Source organism: Vanellus vanellus, assembly GCF_965231255.1.
Source record: "Vanellus vanellus genome assembly, chromosome: 2".
NCBI classification, from domain to species: domain Eukaryota; kingdom Metazoa; phylum Chordata; class Aves; order Charadriiformes; family Charadriidae; genus Vanellus; species Vanellus vanellus.
In genome coordinates, this window is record NC_138906.1 from 78,747,951 (window position 1) to 78,761,245 (window position 13,295).

Here is a 13,295-nt window from a genome sequence, read left to right on the forward strand (position 1 = left end):
TGCTACAACCTGGAAAGAGGCAACAGACAGCATTGTACTACTTGTATGTTTAAAATTATATACACAGTGCATATTAGTGAGAAATGTTACATGTGCAACGCAGAGCATTGGCACCCACTAAAACTAATAGCCTAGTTGTATGTTTTATCTTCCACACAGATACCATTCGCCACCTGTTAGGAGCAGCAATTTCTTTTAGGTTTTTTTGTTATCCAGATAATATTTTCCTGTAATTGTACATAGGTCCTCTTTTATACAGCTGCAGTTTTCTTTGTGTTTCTTTCTGCCTTTGGTTTTCAACAATGTGCAGATTTGTAGGCTGCATATTTTTCTTCCTTTTCATGCTTAAGTAATGATTTATCAAAGTAATGTTCCTAGGGGAATTTAAATGCAGTTTTAGTACATAGGTTCACAACACGCCTGAGTTTCCCAATACTTCATTCTGGGTCTGTATAGAATTGAGAGCTGATACTGAGAAAGAATTTAGGCATAATTCTTAGGCTTGTGTGCTTTTCCTGGCCAGCCATCCATTCTGAGTAGTATCATGAATAACAAAGCTTTTATTTGTTTTTTGATCGATGGAGTTTTATTTATGATGTGTAGGTACCACCTCTTCTGTGTGTTTCAGCAATTTTATTTTCGTCAGAAACTGGCAGATTCCTTGAGGTTATGAGTACTCCAGACTTTAAGATATCTACCCAGTAGTACCTGCCTCATGTTGTTTTCCAGTCAAAAGATCAGAAATGTTGTGATTATTGTTATTATTATTATTAAGATTTATATCTATGGAATGGAGCTACAGAAATTGTAGGTCAGTCTCTGAAGTCTACAGGTATTTATCAAGTGTTTGGTTGCCAAACCACTACAGTTCTTCTGGCAGTCAGTACCAAATTTGTACCACAGAGTGATTTTCTTTGCTTGGAGAACGCAACCAAGAGAGCATCCAGATGGAAATGTTTCTGTTTTCTGCTAATGAATACTCCTCTGAGTCCCTGGCCTGATAATGTGCAGTGCTGTGTCTTTGCAGAATGAAAATGGCCTTTTCTTCACCAGAAGCATGAGACTCCTGTATCAAACTGAAGATTTTAATTAATAAGGCAGTTACTTCCCTAAGAAAACTTTCCTTCTGGCGATCAGTTCTGCCCTGAATTAGCAGTTTTCCTTAGCTTCACAGATTTATTTTCTCTAAGGGCTGACATCTAGAAAAACACGAGGCAAGAATAATGCACTGTATCACTGGTATATTATAATCTACCTGTACAGTCATGCAAGCCACAAATCACTTTTTAAAAGCACCAGAAAAGTTATTTAAATTGGTTTAAATATTTACCTCTGATCCCGCAAGAGAGAAGACTTAGGTCTTGTCCTCTGTCAGGTTCAGCGTTGCATGTTAGGCAATGAATAAGTTTAGAAATATATTACTGTTTGCACCTCCCTTTCCTTCTCACCTACATCCAAATTTAGAAATATAGTACTGCTTGCACCTCCCTTTCCTTCACCCCTACATCCAGGTTGTTTCTGCCTACCCAAAGGTCCTTTCTACCAAATCCCTGAAAGATCTTATGTAATTTTGTCCCCCTTGTTGACTTTTCGGTTTCAGATATTCAAAAGGACGATGGGATTAAAATCTCAGCTCTATTAAAATCTACACCACAATAGTCTACTGACAGGATAGCAGAACAGTTCACCCATAACAATGGTCTTCTGGTGTTGTGGAGACAACTGTTCTGTTGTTTAAAATAAATGACTAGCAAAAAGGTTACACAACTAGAGTGCTTGGGCTTGGTTTCTGGATATAAGCAGATATTGTAAGCCTGATTCTCCTCTCTGGCTTTGTGCAGCTGTGACTCCTGGGTTTCAAATGTGGTACGACAGCATAAAATGTCAAGCTTAGTGATTGTATTGGACACTGGGAGTCCAGCTTCAGACTGAAGATCATTAGGAGCACAGACAGAGGCAAAGCCATGAAGGACCATTCAAGGTAAGGGATGGACACACCACTGGTTGTGTTGGTGAAGAAATCTCATTGCAGCCATGGCTGGGAATCATTTGAGAGAAACACTGTACAGTTAGTGCACAGTACTTGCATGCAGTGAAGGAGAGCAAGGACTGAAACAACCCCACTGGGAGGGCTTGACCAGGGATGAGGCAAAAAAATACAATGGGGGCAAACATGGCACAGTAGTTGCCACTCTGCAGTCCCAGAAGAGAGCCGGTCTGCTGCTGGGTGGTGGAAGAAGGAGGAGGTAGTGGCAGCAACTGTTAGGACCCTGGGGGATGGGGGAAAGGGAATGGAGGAGGGGAAGGAAACTGTACTGTGTGCTAAGCTTTTTGCTGCAAGCCTGATTACAGGAACAGAGTGGGTCAAGTATTCTAAAAAGAGGCAGAAATCAATGTTGTGCAAGGCAGTGAAGAAATGCCAGAAATTAAACAAGTGTTGGTTTTAGTACGATGAGTATGTCCTCAAGAAATCGGGATAGGAGAAAGGTCAGCTTGAGTGGTTAGGTGGTAGGAAAGCCCAAGCCAGGAGACTCCAAGTCCCAAAGAAGTATACTGAGAGTGAGCATACTTCTTCCCTTTGCAAATCAAGATACAATGATGCCAGGCAGGACAAGAAAGAAAGGTGGCAAGGCAAAATGGCTGTTGACAAGAGAGAGAAAATCACACGTGTTAATTGAAAGGGACATCCAGAGGTCGACCTCCTGCTTAGAGCGGGGCCATCAGTAGATAAGGTCAGCCACAGCACTTTGGAGGAGGGAGATTCCCCAACTTTTCTGGGCAACCTTCTCCAGTGCTGTGCTGCTCACCCTGGGAAAGGGTTGTTCCCTAATGTGCAACTCACCCTTCAAGTGTTGTGGCCATTGTCACTTGATAACGATCTGGCACTGCCAAGAGGACATAATCTCTGTCATCTTTGCAGTCATGCTTAAAACAGTTGAAAGAGAGAAAAGATGACTCACATTTCCATTAACTTTAAAAGCCTGTGAGTGGTTTTGGGTGCATGTCATGGTTTTGTTCCTCCTTAGCCTCCCAGACATGGCTTTCCCATCTTTATCCCTGAGGCACATCAGGAAGTGCTTAAGAGACTTGGCCAAGGGGTGGGAAGCCCTTGCATTAGGTGAAGCAGGGCATGGCAGAATTGCAACTAAATGCACAGGGATCCTGTGTTATGTTTCACAGCTGAGTCAGACAGAAAGCAGCTCTGTTGAGGTTGTAGGAGGATACAATAAAGCCCTTGCTTCACAACACTTTTCCCATGCTTCTTCCTATTTGGGAAGCAGAGCCAGAAGGGACCCTAGAAGCAGCTGGTCATATGGAAGAAAACAGAAAGGACCCAGTGACAGTCAGCAGTCTCCTCTCTGTCAGGAAAAAGGAATCCTGGTGGTGTCTGCAAGTCCTGTAAGAGACCCAGTCCTTTGCTCTCTGATCTCAATTCAGAGAGTTAGGAGCATCCCCTGCAAATGTGCATGGCTGATTAGGACACCCTCCTCCTTAGGAGGAAGAGCTGTGACAGGAGTAAATGTGTACTGAGGTATTTGCATGTACTCTTCCAGAAGGCACTTATGGAGTCAGTATTACAGGCTTGATTCTCCAATTTGATCTTGCCTCAAACCAGTGAATAAGTGACAAAGCAAAATGAGAGTAAAGCAGCGCAGTGCTGGGCTGGCAACAGTGTTGAATGCATGAAAGGTTACAAAAGACAAAGTTTCAAGGCACGTAGGTTTTATTTTCCTCCAATTCTATGTTGTTGTTCAATATATTCCAATTGCTGTGGGACAGAGATTAGAAAGTACATGTGTTAGCCCCTTTGCATGCACGGAAGAAACACCAGTATCAGGAACACAGAGGATTTTGCAGGTTTACTTCATTACCAGCTGTGCCAGGCTACAAAGTTGGTATAAAACTGACAAGAATGTGGGTGAGGTAGCCCTCCTGGGATGACCAGCTTAGCGAGCTGAAACCAATAGAGATGCAGCAGCGTTCTGCAGGAAGGAATTTTTCCTGTTTCTTTTCTTCCTACCTACCAAAGCAAGTGGTTGGAAATTACTGTTTTAGATCAACTTGGTCTGTCCTGCATTGTGGCAGTTCTGGTTCAGAAAGCACTGAAAAGCCACTTCAATGTTCTTCTGTGCACAGTTCAGTACTTACAGTGTAGTGCTAAGCATTTTCAGGTTCTTTGGCAAGGAAAATGAGCCAGAGGCTTGAATTCCAGGTTATTTTTAATATGTGCTCTCTTCTAACATTGAGAGGTTTGTCAACGGTACAGGAAAATGAAGAAGTAGTGCACAGACTATTGAGATGCTCTTCGTGGTGTGTATTTTGTTCATTATTGCTGTTGCGAGAACCTGTTTAGTAATGGTCAAGTTTCTAGGGGGAAGAGAACCTTCCCAAGAAGAGGATACTCTTGGTCTTGTTGTGCCTGATAAAGAAGAGGAAAGGGTGATCTGCTACAAAAGTAATAGTAGCACCAAGACTTCTTGATGCCAGTGCTGCTGAACTGGCAGCTGCTGCCTCTGTGCCTTCTTCGTTGACTTCCAGATAACACTTGTGAAAAACTTGTGACAAAACCAGCTCGCCATTCTCTGACATTGCTGTGAAATCAGCTTGACCTTCAGTAAAGGCATCTTGTATCCCCATCCTGCTCAAAGTAGATTTAAGGTCATATTTCTCTTCTAACATGAACCTGGGCAGATAGACCTCCATTTTTATTTTCTCCATTAGTTCTGGGCTGGTCCATGCAGACAAGTTTTCAAAAGTCAATTCTCTTTCTAGCTGCAGTTAGTAAAAAGAGAATCAGAGTGTTAAAAACCCGTGCCCTGATGGCTATTCCTTCTCTTTTCTTAAATGGAGAACTTTTCAAGCTGTTGTAAGAGTACAAAAAAAACCCCAACCAGTAGTGAAAGACCAATTAGGAGATCTTTCTGACTAAAGGAGTATGTTGCTCTACGGTAGATCAATGCAGTATTTGAACTGCTCTCAGTGATTTTCAGGGAATATAGCAGAGTTAAATAGTTGTAGAACAAAAACATCAGTGTCAAGTAATAATAGTCTGGTTGCAGTTCACATTTCTGTCTTCCCTACATTTTAGATTTTACTGAAAAGAGCCTTCCTCCTGCAGAACACCCACTAATGGAAATGAGAATTTAGTAAGTTTATTATCCAAAAGCAGGATCCTTCTCTTTACAGAAGGTGGCAGTGTCCGTATGTATTAGCTCTGGACTTCCTGGAAAGTAATGGAGGCTGTCCAATTTGTGTTGGTTTTTTTTTTTTTTTTTTTTTTTTTGAATGAAATCATATGTGTCTGAATCAGTACAAACAGTGAATTGCAGCAGGGCTGGTTTTCTGTTCTCATTTTTGTTCAGCTGGAAGAAGAGCCAGTCTTGTGGGGCTTGGGTTACTTATTTCCAGGACTGATCAACATTAGGAACCACAGAAATGCCAGCTGCCAAGAGTAAGAAATCTGGTCTGAGCTCCAAGAGTTTCAAGTTCACAGTGCTAGTCCACGTTTGGGGTTTGCTTTTCCCTGACCCTGATCAGGTACTGATTCCCCTAGAAACTTCTTTCTAAAAACGTGACCGCAACCTGATCTTTTACCTCGCACGTGCATAAAATAAGTAAATAATGACACTCTCTGATTTTTCACATGATTTATGTTATCATTTGCTTTACCTTTTGTAGGCCGGTGATGTCACTTGGTAGCAGGATAAACATGCTGAGGTCATTATTGACGTATGGAAGCTCAAGAACATCAGTCTGGACTGATTCTACGAATGCCCAGTTAAATTTATCACTCACGTACATCATTGGCACTGGCTTGGTTGTATGCTGCAACAAATCAAATGAGATGTTTGCCATTTTTACTGAACAGTAAAGGACTGAGTTAAAGTAGCACAGTGGAAGTTTATTGTATTTACTGTAGAAGCTGCCCAGTGTGTCTGAGACATCCTTATGGCTCTAACTGGTAGGCCACAGGGCCTACAGAGGACCTCTGGTCTTCTGGAAAGGCACTTGGAAGGTAAGCAGGCTATCCAAGCTGTCTCAGATGCCACCTGTTACAGGAAGCTCTGTTCCGCTCTGATTTGTCGTATGGTTATAAGTGAAAATGTAAAGAACTAACCCATAGAGTTTTGTGCACCTCTTTGTTTTCCCTGCCTTCAGAGAATGGAAGCTTGTTTCAAGTTAGCTTCTCGTGGTTCAGGTGCTAGTATGTGTGTGCAGTCTTTGGGCTAAAGATGTGGTGAAGAAAATATACTTTATGCATTAAATGAAGTAGCTTTCATGCCGGATTTCATGCGGATTTAAAGACTGCCAGGAATTTCTCTCCCTCATCTTTTTCACTGCTTTTTCTACCTGCAGGGATATAGGTCATTATATTCCCATACCGTGTTTATTCTGAAAGGCCTTTGCCTGGTAGCTTTAGCTTCAAACTTTGTTGCCCAGTTTCCTTTGAAGTAGAGAGCATTTGTCAGGACTAGTCTGGTGAGGGAATCTATGGATCCAGGAGGCAGCAGATTTTTTATTTTACCTAGAGAAAACAGAAGGAGATTTACGCATTTGTGCAGTTCTACTTTTTCGGAGTAAGCGTTGGCACAATTTCTGTGGATATAAACCAGGGAAATGTTAAGTGCTGACAGAGCATGGTTCTAGCTTGAGATTACTCGCAAATAAGTGATTACTGGGCTAACCTTGATTTACAAGGAAGAGTAAGTCACATTCCTCACATATTCCGATAGAGGACACTAATTTAAGTAACGGCTCGTCAGTGGATGACTGCTTTAGAAAAACTGACCTGATTTACCTTTCAGAGGTGAATCGTTTACCTGCCTTGGGCCCCTTGGGTACAGAGACTGTGTTCGATGCCAAAACGGCTTGGTTTTGAATTGGGAGAGGAGAGGCAGAGGCTTACCTTCAGTCTGGTGTTCGACCCTAGAATTGATCTCACTCCTGATTTCATCTGCTGCTCCCACAAAGTCAACTGATTGTGGCTCGGCGTTGTAGTATTTCTTGGCTAACTGTAAGTATTCCTGCAGTGCAAGAGAGACAGCTGTCTTATGTTTGTTGGCTGCCAATATGAATGCTAATAAATAACTACAGCCAAAGAGAGAGAAAACATGATAAAGATAACACAGACTACAAGCACAGCATTTTGTCAAGGGAACAAAGTATTTTTTTCGTGGAAATACTCCATTTAAATGTTTGCACATAACCACATCTGCTAATTACCCTGAAATTAGATACACATCCCATAAAGCTAAACTTTTAGTGTCCAAAGTCTCAGGAAGAGTCTCATAGAAAATATTTATGTTAAGAATAGCAACATGATTTGCAGATGTAATGAAAATATTTAAAAGCATATAGTTTATGGTACATTGTCATAGATAGATCATAAAGATTAAATGGCACTACATCATCTGAATAAATGGCCTACCTACCTTGCTGAAAGGCAGTGTTTTTTCTCCGTATAACTGGTTGACACTTTTAAGCAGGTAATTTTTAGTGGGTTGGTTGATTGCAAAGTTGAGGGTTTTAAACCCAGTGTGGATATTATCCGATTTGCCAATTTCTGTCTGGGAGAAGAGGAAAAAAAACATTACTCATCTGTTGTGTAAAATAGTTGAAATTTCTAATTTCTTCTTTCATGCAGCTCCATGTAAAGTATTTCTGTTGAGGTGGTCTGTTACCTGTATTGCAAGACAAGAGGTGTTCTAAACCAGACAGCTATTAAAAGAATCATTTGAAAGTATTAAAAGTTGCAGACATGGTGTAGACACTGCAAGTGTCTCAAAGTGCAAGTGGTAAGAGCCTGAACTATGTAAAACATTTCAGGGTTTCTAAGTGGAGATTGTGAAACTAAGTATATCCGGAGAATGAGAGAGAGAATGTTATTGTTAAACAATGTGTGAAGATTTGGCTGTGTGATTCCTTTCATTCATGAAAGTTGAGCGTGTTACATGGAAAGTTTGCCCCTAAATTTCTTAATATTTTGCAATTCTTTTAATGTTGCAGTAATTGCAGTAAATTAGTTATCTTGAAGTAACAGGATTAAAAGAATGTGGGCTCGGACTCTAAAGTGAGCTCAAGGAAGTTAAGCTGTGACTTAGTAAACTAAAAATCTGTGCTGTATTCATCTTGTCATTACATCAGAAGCAGAGGCATGAACAGACACTTAAATTTCTGCACTGTTAGAATGGGCTCTTTGCCCTACCCACAGCACTCTGTAATTCTTACAATTCAGACAAGCATTACTCATGAGGAACAATCTGTCTCCTGTTCATGCAGTGCAAATGAGTTGTTGACGTAGCCCCTAAAATAAATCTTCCCACCATAGGATTTGGCTGTGGAATGCAGATCCAAGTTCCCATTCATCAGAACTCGCGGCCGCTGGGGCTTTGTGGGCAGCCTGCAGGGAAATCGCTCACTCCCACAAAGAATAAGGATGACTGGAAAGAGCAGGGAGAAGAGCTTGATGCCACCATGGTTGAATTGTCAATGAGGAAAACCTGCCTTTACTGACTCAGAGGGATTACATCTGCTTTTCTGTATTTTTCTGCTGGTTTAGATTACGTATACTTTGGTACAAGATGCCTGCCAGTATGTCAAAGAAATAACTCAGGAATATAATGATTTCCACTTCTCTAAGATCTATTGCAAGCAACTGGTCTACCTGGGGAAATTCCAACATGTCAATTTAATTTGTTAACTAGTCAACTGGAATGGAGACTAATTTCTGAAGAAGGCTACCCACCAAGCATAGGTAGCCTGGAAAAATTAATACTCAGTTTTTTGTTGTCTTGATGCTGCAATCAAATGTGTGGGCGGGCAGCTCTGGTTTTGTGATTAGCTCACTGAGGCAGGCGCCATGCCTGTTCAAAGAACAGGCTTTTGCTAAATAGCTAGCTACTGAACAGTAATAATTTGAGGAGTAATCTCTCCTCAAAGCTAAAGGAAAAAGATCAAGAGATATATTGACAGAGAATGGTAACATTAAATTTTAAATTTTGCAAATTTGAGGTTGGTTTTTGCAATTCTGCCTAAAAAAGGGTATCATGTAATAAGTATTGCATTAGATGAAGGTATCGCAGATGCCATACCAATTAATTGTGTACACTACGTTCTGAGGCAGGCAAACATAGGCAAATGCAAATGCAGAAGGAAAATACAAGCAAGAGAAGATGTGACCATGCTCATAACTTGATCGCTAGACTTGGTGAGATACCTTCTGGAAACAGGCACATCGATTTGATAGACGCTCTTCTGTTCTGGAATAGACTTGCATTTTTATGGTTGTGGTGACATTTCTGGCTCCTTCAGCTTTGTTAAAGTGAAGTACCTATAGTGGAAAAAGCAATAATAAACGCAACAATAGAAAATCTGTAAAATCTTTCAGTGATGTCATGGGACTGGTGATTCCTGACTGAATATGAAATCTTTGGTTCGGCCTTGAGGCCCATGTCTACAAAATAGCATGAGCACACTAAGCTGAGGGTTGCGGGGCAAAACTCTCATGTAATTAGCCTTTCTAGAGGAATCTGCCTGCTTTGAGTTATGCCCTGGGCTGACCAGTTAATACCTGGGAAGAGCCAGTTATCTCCAGATGAATACCATCAAAGCAGAAGTCTAAATGGAGCACTGCTATGTGTCAGAAAGCATGAAAATGATGGGGGCACTTTCACGCATTAAATCCCTTGCTCTGGGAATGTGCACCTTACGCGGGCTACAAAGGGGTGCATCCAGCGTTGGAACATTTTTCAGAAGAGCTATGCCTTTTTTTTCATTGTTTTCCCTTCTTCCAAACAGAACATCACTCCTTTCTTTGTTACCCTGCTGGCCCCCTGTTGTCCTGTAAATCAGGAGTTAGATCACTGCCTGTGGGACAATATCTTCTGCCTTAGCAAATGCAAACTCACAAGCCTCACCTCCTACCACAGGAGCTGGGTAACCGTGCACTGGGGCTGTTCTCATTGCTGCCTGCTGAAGCTCTTAACTTTGCACAAATATGACTTAGGGATTCCAGTAAGTGATTTTGCCTGTAAAATACATACCCCAAAGAAAGGGTTGTAGTCTCACCGCGTTTCTCCTCTGATCGTGTGGATGTGGATTTATGTTTAGCAAAGTGCAAAACTTGCAATAACTATAGGGGAAAGTCTTTTTGTAGGGGCTCTTTTCCGAAGAGATGAGAGGTGAGATGGGAATCATCTATAGCAGAGTAGAAGGAGAATCCAGGTCTCCCACTCCCTGGTGAGTGCTCAGGTTACTGAGCTTTAGGGTAAAGATCCCTTATTTCTGCTGGTGAGATTTAAAAGGAGACAATATCATCAGTGCCACTTCTTTCATTTGTTGGGGGTCTGTTTCCAGACTAGACTATTTCTTTGGCCTGCACAAGTGGAGAACTGGCCTATTCGTTGCAGTGCACATCAGGGGTGAAACAGGAGCTGATATATATATGTGTAGAGTTCTTATTCGAGTAATTTTTCTGCTTATGGCTTTCCTCTGTTCTGTCACAGTAAATTTCTTGCACAGAGGATCTTATTCCAAGACATCAACCCTTTCAGACAGCTGCCTTTTGGAGCCCAGACTCACCTTCGCCATCTGATCTGCAGTGTTACCTTTGGCTCCCAAATAAACCGTAGCCAGGGCAGATGAAATACTCAGAGGGGAGAACAAAATATTTTTGTCACCATCTTCCTGACACTCATGTTTGAAAAAGTCGAGAGCAAAGCTTGTGTTTGCTTTATTCAAAGCTTCCATTGTTCTGAACCTGCACAGAAAGGGAGAAAAGATGCTATTAGCAAACTGCTAATTGTGACTATGTCTCTGCAAGTTTCTCTTCAGGTTTTGAAGTTTCTTTTGTGATTTAAAGGCTTTCTAAAAATATTTATCTATATGAAGAATGAGGAGGATTAACTATTACAAAGTCATATAAGGTTTAGCGTGTCCTGATGACACGCTGATGACAGCGGTTATCATCTAGGTTAGGGAAAAAGCAGCCACCAACCTTGTTGTGTATATTTCACCAGGACATTTATTGCACTGTCCTTTACAGCATCTTGGAGTGACAGCTGATAATGTTACTCACCAGTGCCTGGGCTAGGGGATACTGAGACTGTCTCTTATGACAACTTTTATGCTTCAATTTGTGCAAGAGCCTTTTGATGCTCATAACTGTAGTGAACAAATACTCCCGTAACAGTAACAGTCAACAGTAACAGTCAAACTATTCCTTTCGGACAGGACAAAATACTCCTTCCAATGCTTGGGCAAGCACCACCCCAACTACTGCATGCTAAGCATCCTGAATTCCCTTTTTGACTTTCAAAAACGTCCTGAAACTCTGTCTTACAGTGCTAGCCCAGATCCTAGCTTCCGAGTTCTTCTGCAGGACAAGGTTTCCGTATTCAGTAGACCACAAATGCTATTTATCATTCACATTGCAGGCTTAACTGAGAGCTCTAGGCAGGGACTGGGAGATATTCTGGTTGGTATAAGGTGGCCTTGGAATAAGAACAGTTTGTGTCCTTAGTAGCTTGCAAACCAGGAGCTGATCTGATGTTCGTAAGGACTAAAGAGCACAAGAACAAATTAGCTGACTTAAGCAAACATGGTGGTTCTTACTCTGCTATGATATATATGCTAACCAGTGAGCTCTTGAAATTACAGAACTCTGTACAATACATTGCTCTACCTGCATATTTTTAAGACTTCCACCTTCTAAACCATGCCTTAGCAAATTACATTCCCAAGCATTTATTGTTCACAATTCAGATCCCTACTCCCTTCTTTTCTATGCATCTGTCAACAAAGCAACATCATCCAAGAGTATGTGAAACAAATAATCTCTAGAAATCATTACAGTACCTTCGTTTGTGCAGGGAGGAAGACTGCTGCTCTGGGTGTCTCCAAGGTTTCTGCAGTTCACGTGAAGGGTAGGGAGAATTTATAGTGTGTCTGGCCAGTTCTGCAAAGGTTCTTATGACTCATGAGTGTGCAATTTGTTATGCCCTGAAGGCCACATCCCTGTGGAAGAACTGAATCATCTCAGAGTAGGATGTGAAGTGATGGTGAGAATGATACCATACAAGAACTTTACAAAACTGACAGCAGAAGTATTGCTAAAAACAACTTTGTGGCAACAGGCTAATGACAACTTGAACCCGCACTACTTTAAAACAACCTTTCTTTTACGGTTTAAAAGGTTTAAAAAAAAAGGCCGTCACTGACCTACTTCTTTTCTGATTTCTGTAACAGAAATTCTTTCTGAGGAACAGACAGACAGAAAAAAAGACAGTGACTTCTTAGGTGTGAGTTTTTCTATTGTCTCTTTCCTACTGAGAAAGTAGTTGTCACTCCTGGTGGGTTTCTGTTTTAGAAAAATGGATTTTGTTAATCTTGGAGGATTCTAAGATTGTACAACCAGGGAAATGTTGTCACTTTGAGATAGTGAAGGCTGAGAAATAGGCTCCAGACTGATGCTTTTGTTATCAGTGGCGACATCACTAAAACCTGGTGTGGGTCTTAGATTAGACTTGATTTTTCTTCTGCTTCTGTTTCCCTGCTGTAATCTGAAAGCTGCTGTTTGACCAATGTAGCACCTCAAAGATCTATTCCTTATTTTTTCATGGATATTCTGTCAAATCTTCTTTTTCTTGTCTTGGCTACTAAAATACCTCCTTCCCTGATTTCCTTGCAGTCATGCTGTCCCTTTCCTCTGTTGTCCTTTTTGTAGCTGTCCATCCCCACTCTGACCCCTAACTGAAACACCCTGTGTAATCCTACCTTTGCCCTTGATTTCATTCTTTATCTCTCTGCACTAATCAGTAGTACCACCTTGAAAACATGGATAGGAGCTACTTCTCTCCAGGGCTGCCTCCTCGATGCTGAGCATGACTCAGTCACAAGGTCTATCTCCTCAGCCTTCTGTGAGCTTTCTTCTGACCTGCTGTCTACGAGCATACATTTAACATGGATTTATGGTGTAGGTCAGTGGCTGGCACAGAGGATCCTGTAAAGAGGAATGAGCCATGGGAGTACCTGCAAAATTTGGTGTAGGGCGCAGGAGGGCACAGAGAGTCCCTTGCCAGTGGTGAACCTTCTGAATCAATATAATTTGGGAACTGAAAGCTTTGTTAAAGTTGCTTTTCTACTTGTGAGGAACCACAGAACTTTTAATCATTGGATGGTGTTTTCCTGCCCCTCAGGTCTTTTCAAATTGTAGCTACACAAAATAAGCGTGTTTCAGTGTGAGTTGTAATTAGATGCATCTGTTATGTTTTCCAGAAAGCAGCGTAGTGTAGGAG

At 41.5% G+C, this 13,295-nt stretch overlaps 1 protein-coding gene across 1 annotated transcript; it reads right to left on the bottom strand.

Annotated features, from left to right (window-relative positions):
- Positions 1–4,331: 4,331 nt before the first annotated feature.
- LOC309686409 (serpin B10-like) lies at positions 4,332–11,884 on the bottom strand. The gene is made up of 8 exons (XM_082499063.1): positions 11,857–11,884; positions 10,582–10,759; positions 9,218–9,331; positions 7,434–7,568; positions 6,908–7,025; positions 6,384–6,526; positions 5,671–5,826; positions 4,332–4,773 (listed from the first exon to the last, which is right to left on the bottom strand). The coding sequence occupies exons 2-8, from the start codon at positions 10,747–10,749 to the stop codon at positions 4,369–4,371; spliced, it is 1,239 nt and encodes a 412-aa protein (XP_082355189.1). The 5' UTR covers positions 10,750–10,759; positions 11,857–11,884; the 3' UTR covers positions 4,332–4,368.
- Between the last annotated feature and the right edge of the window lie 1,411 nt (positions 11,885–13,295).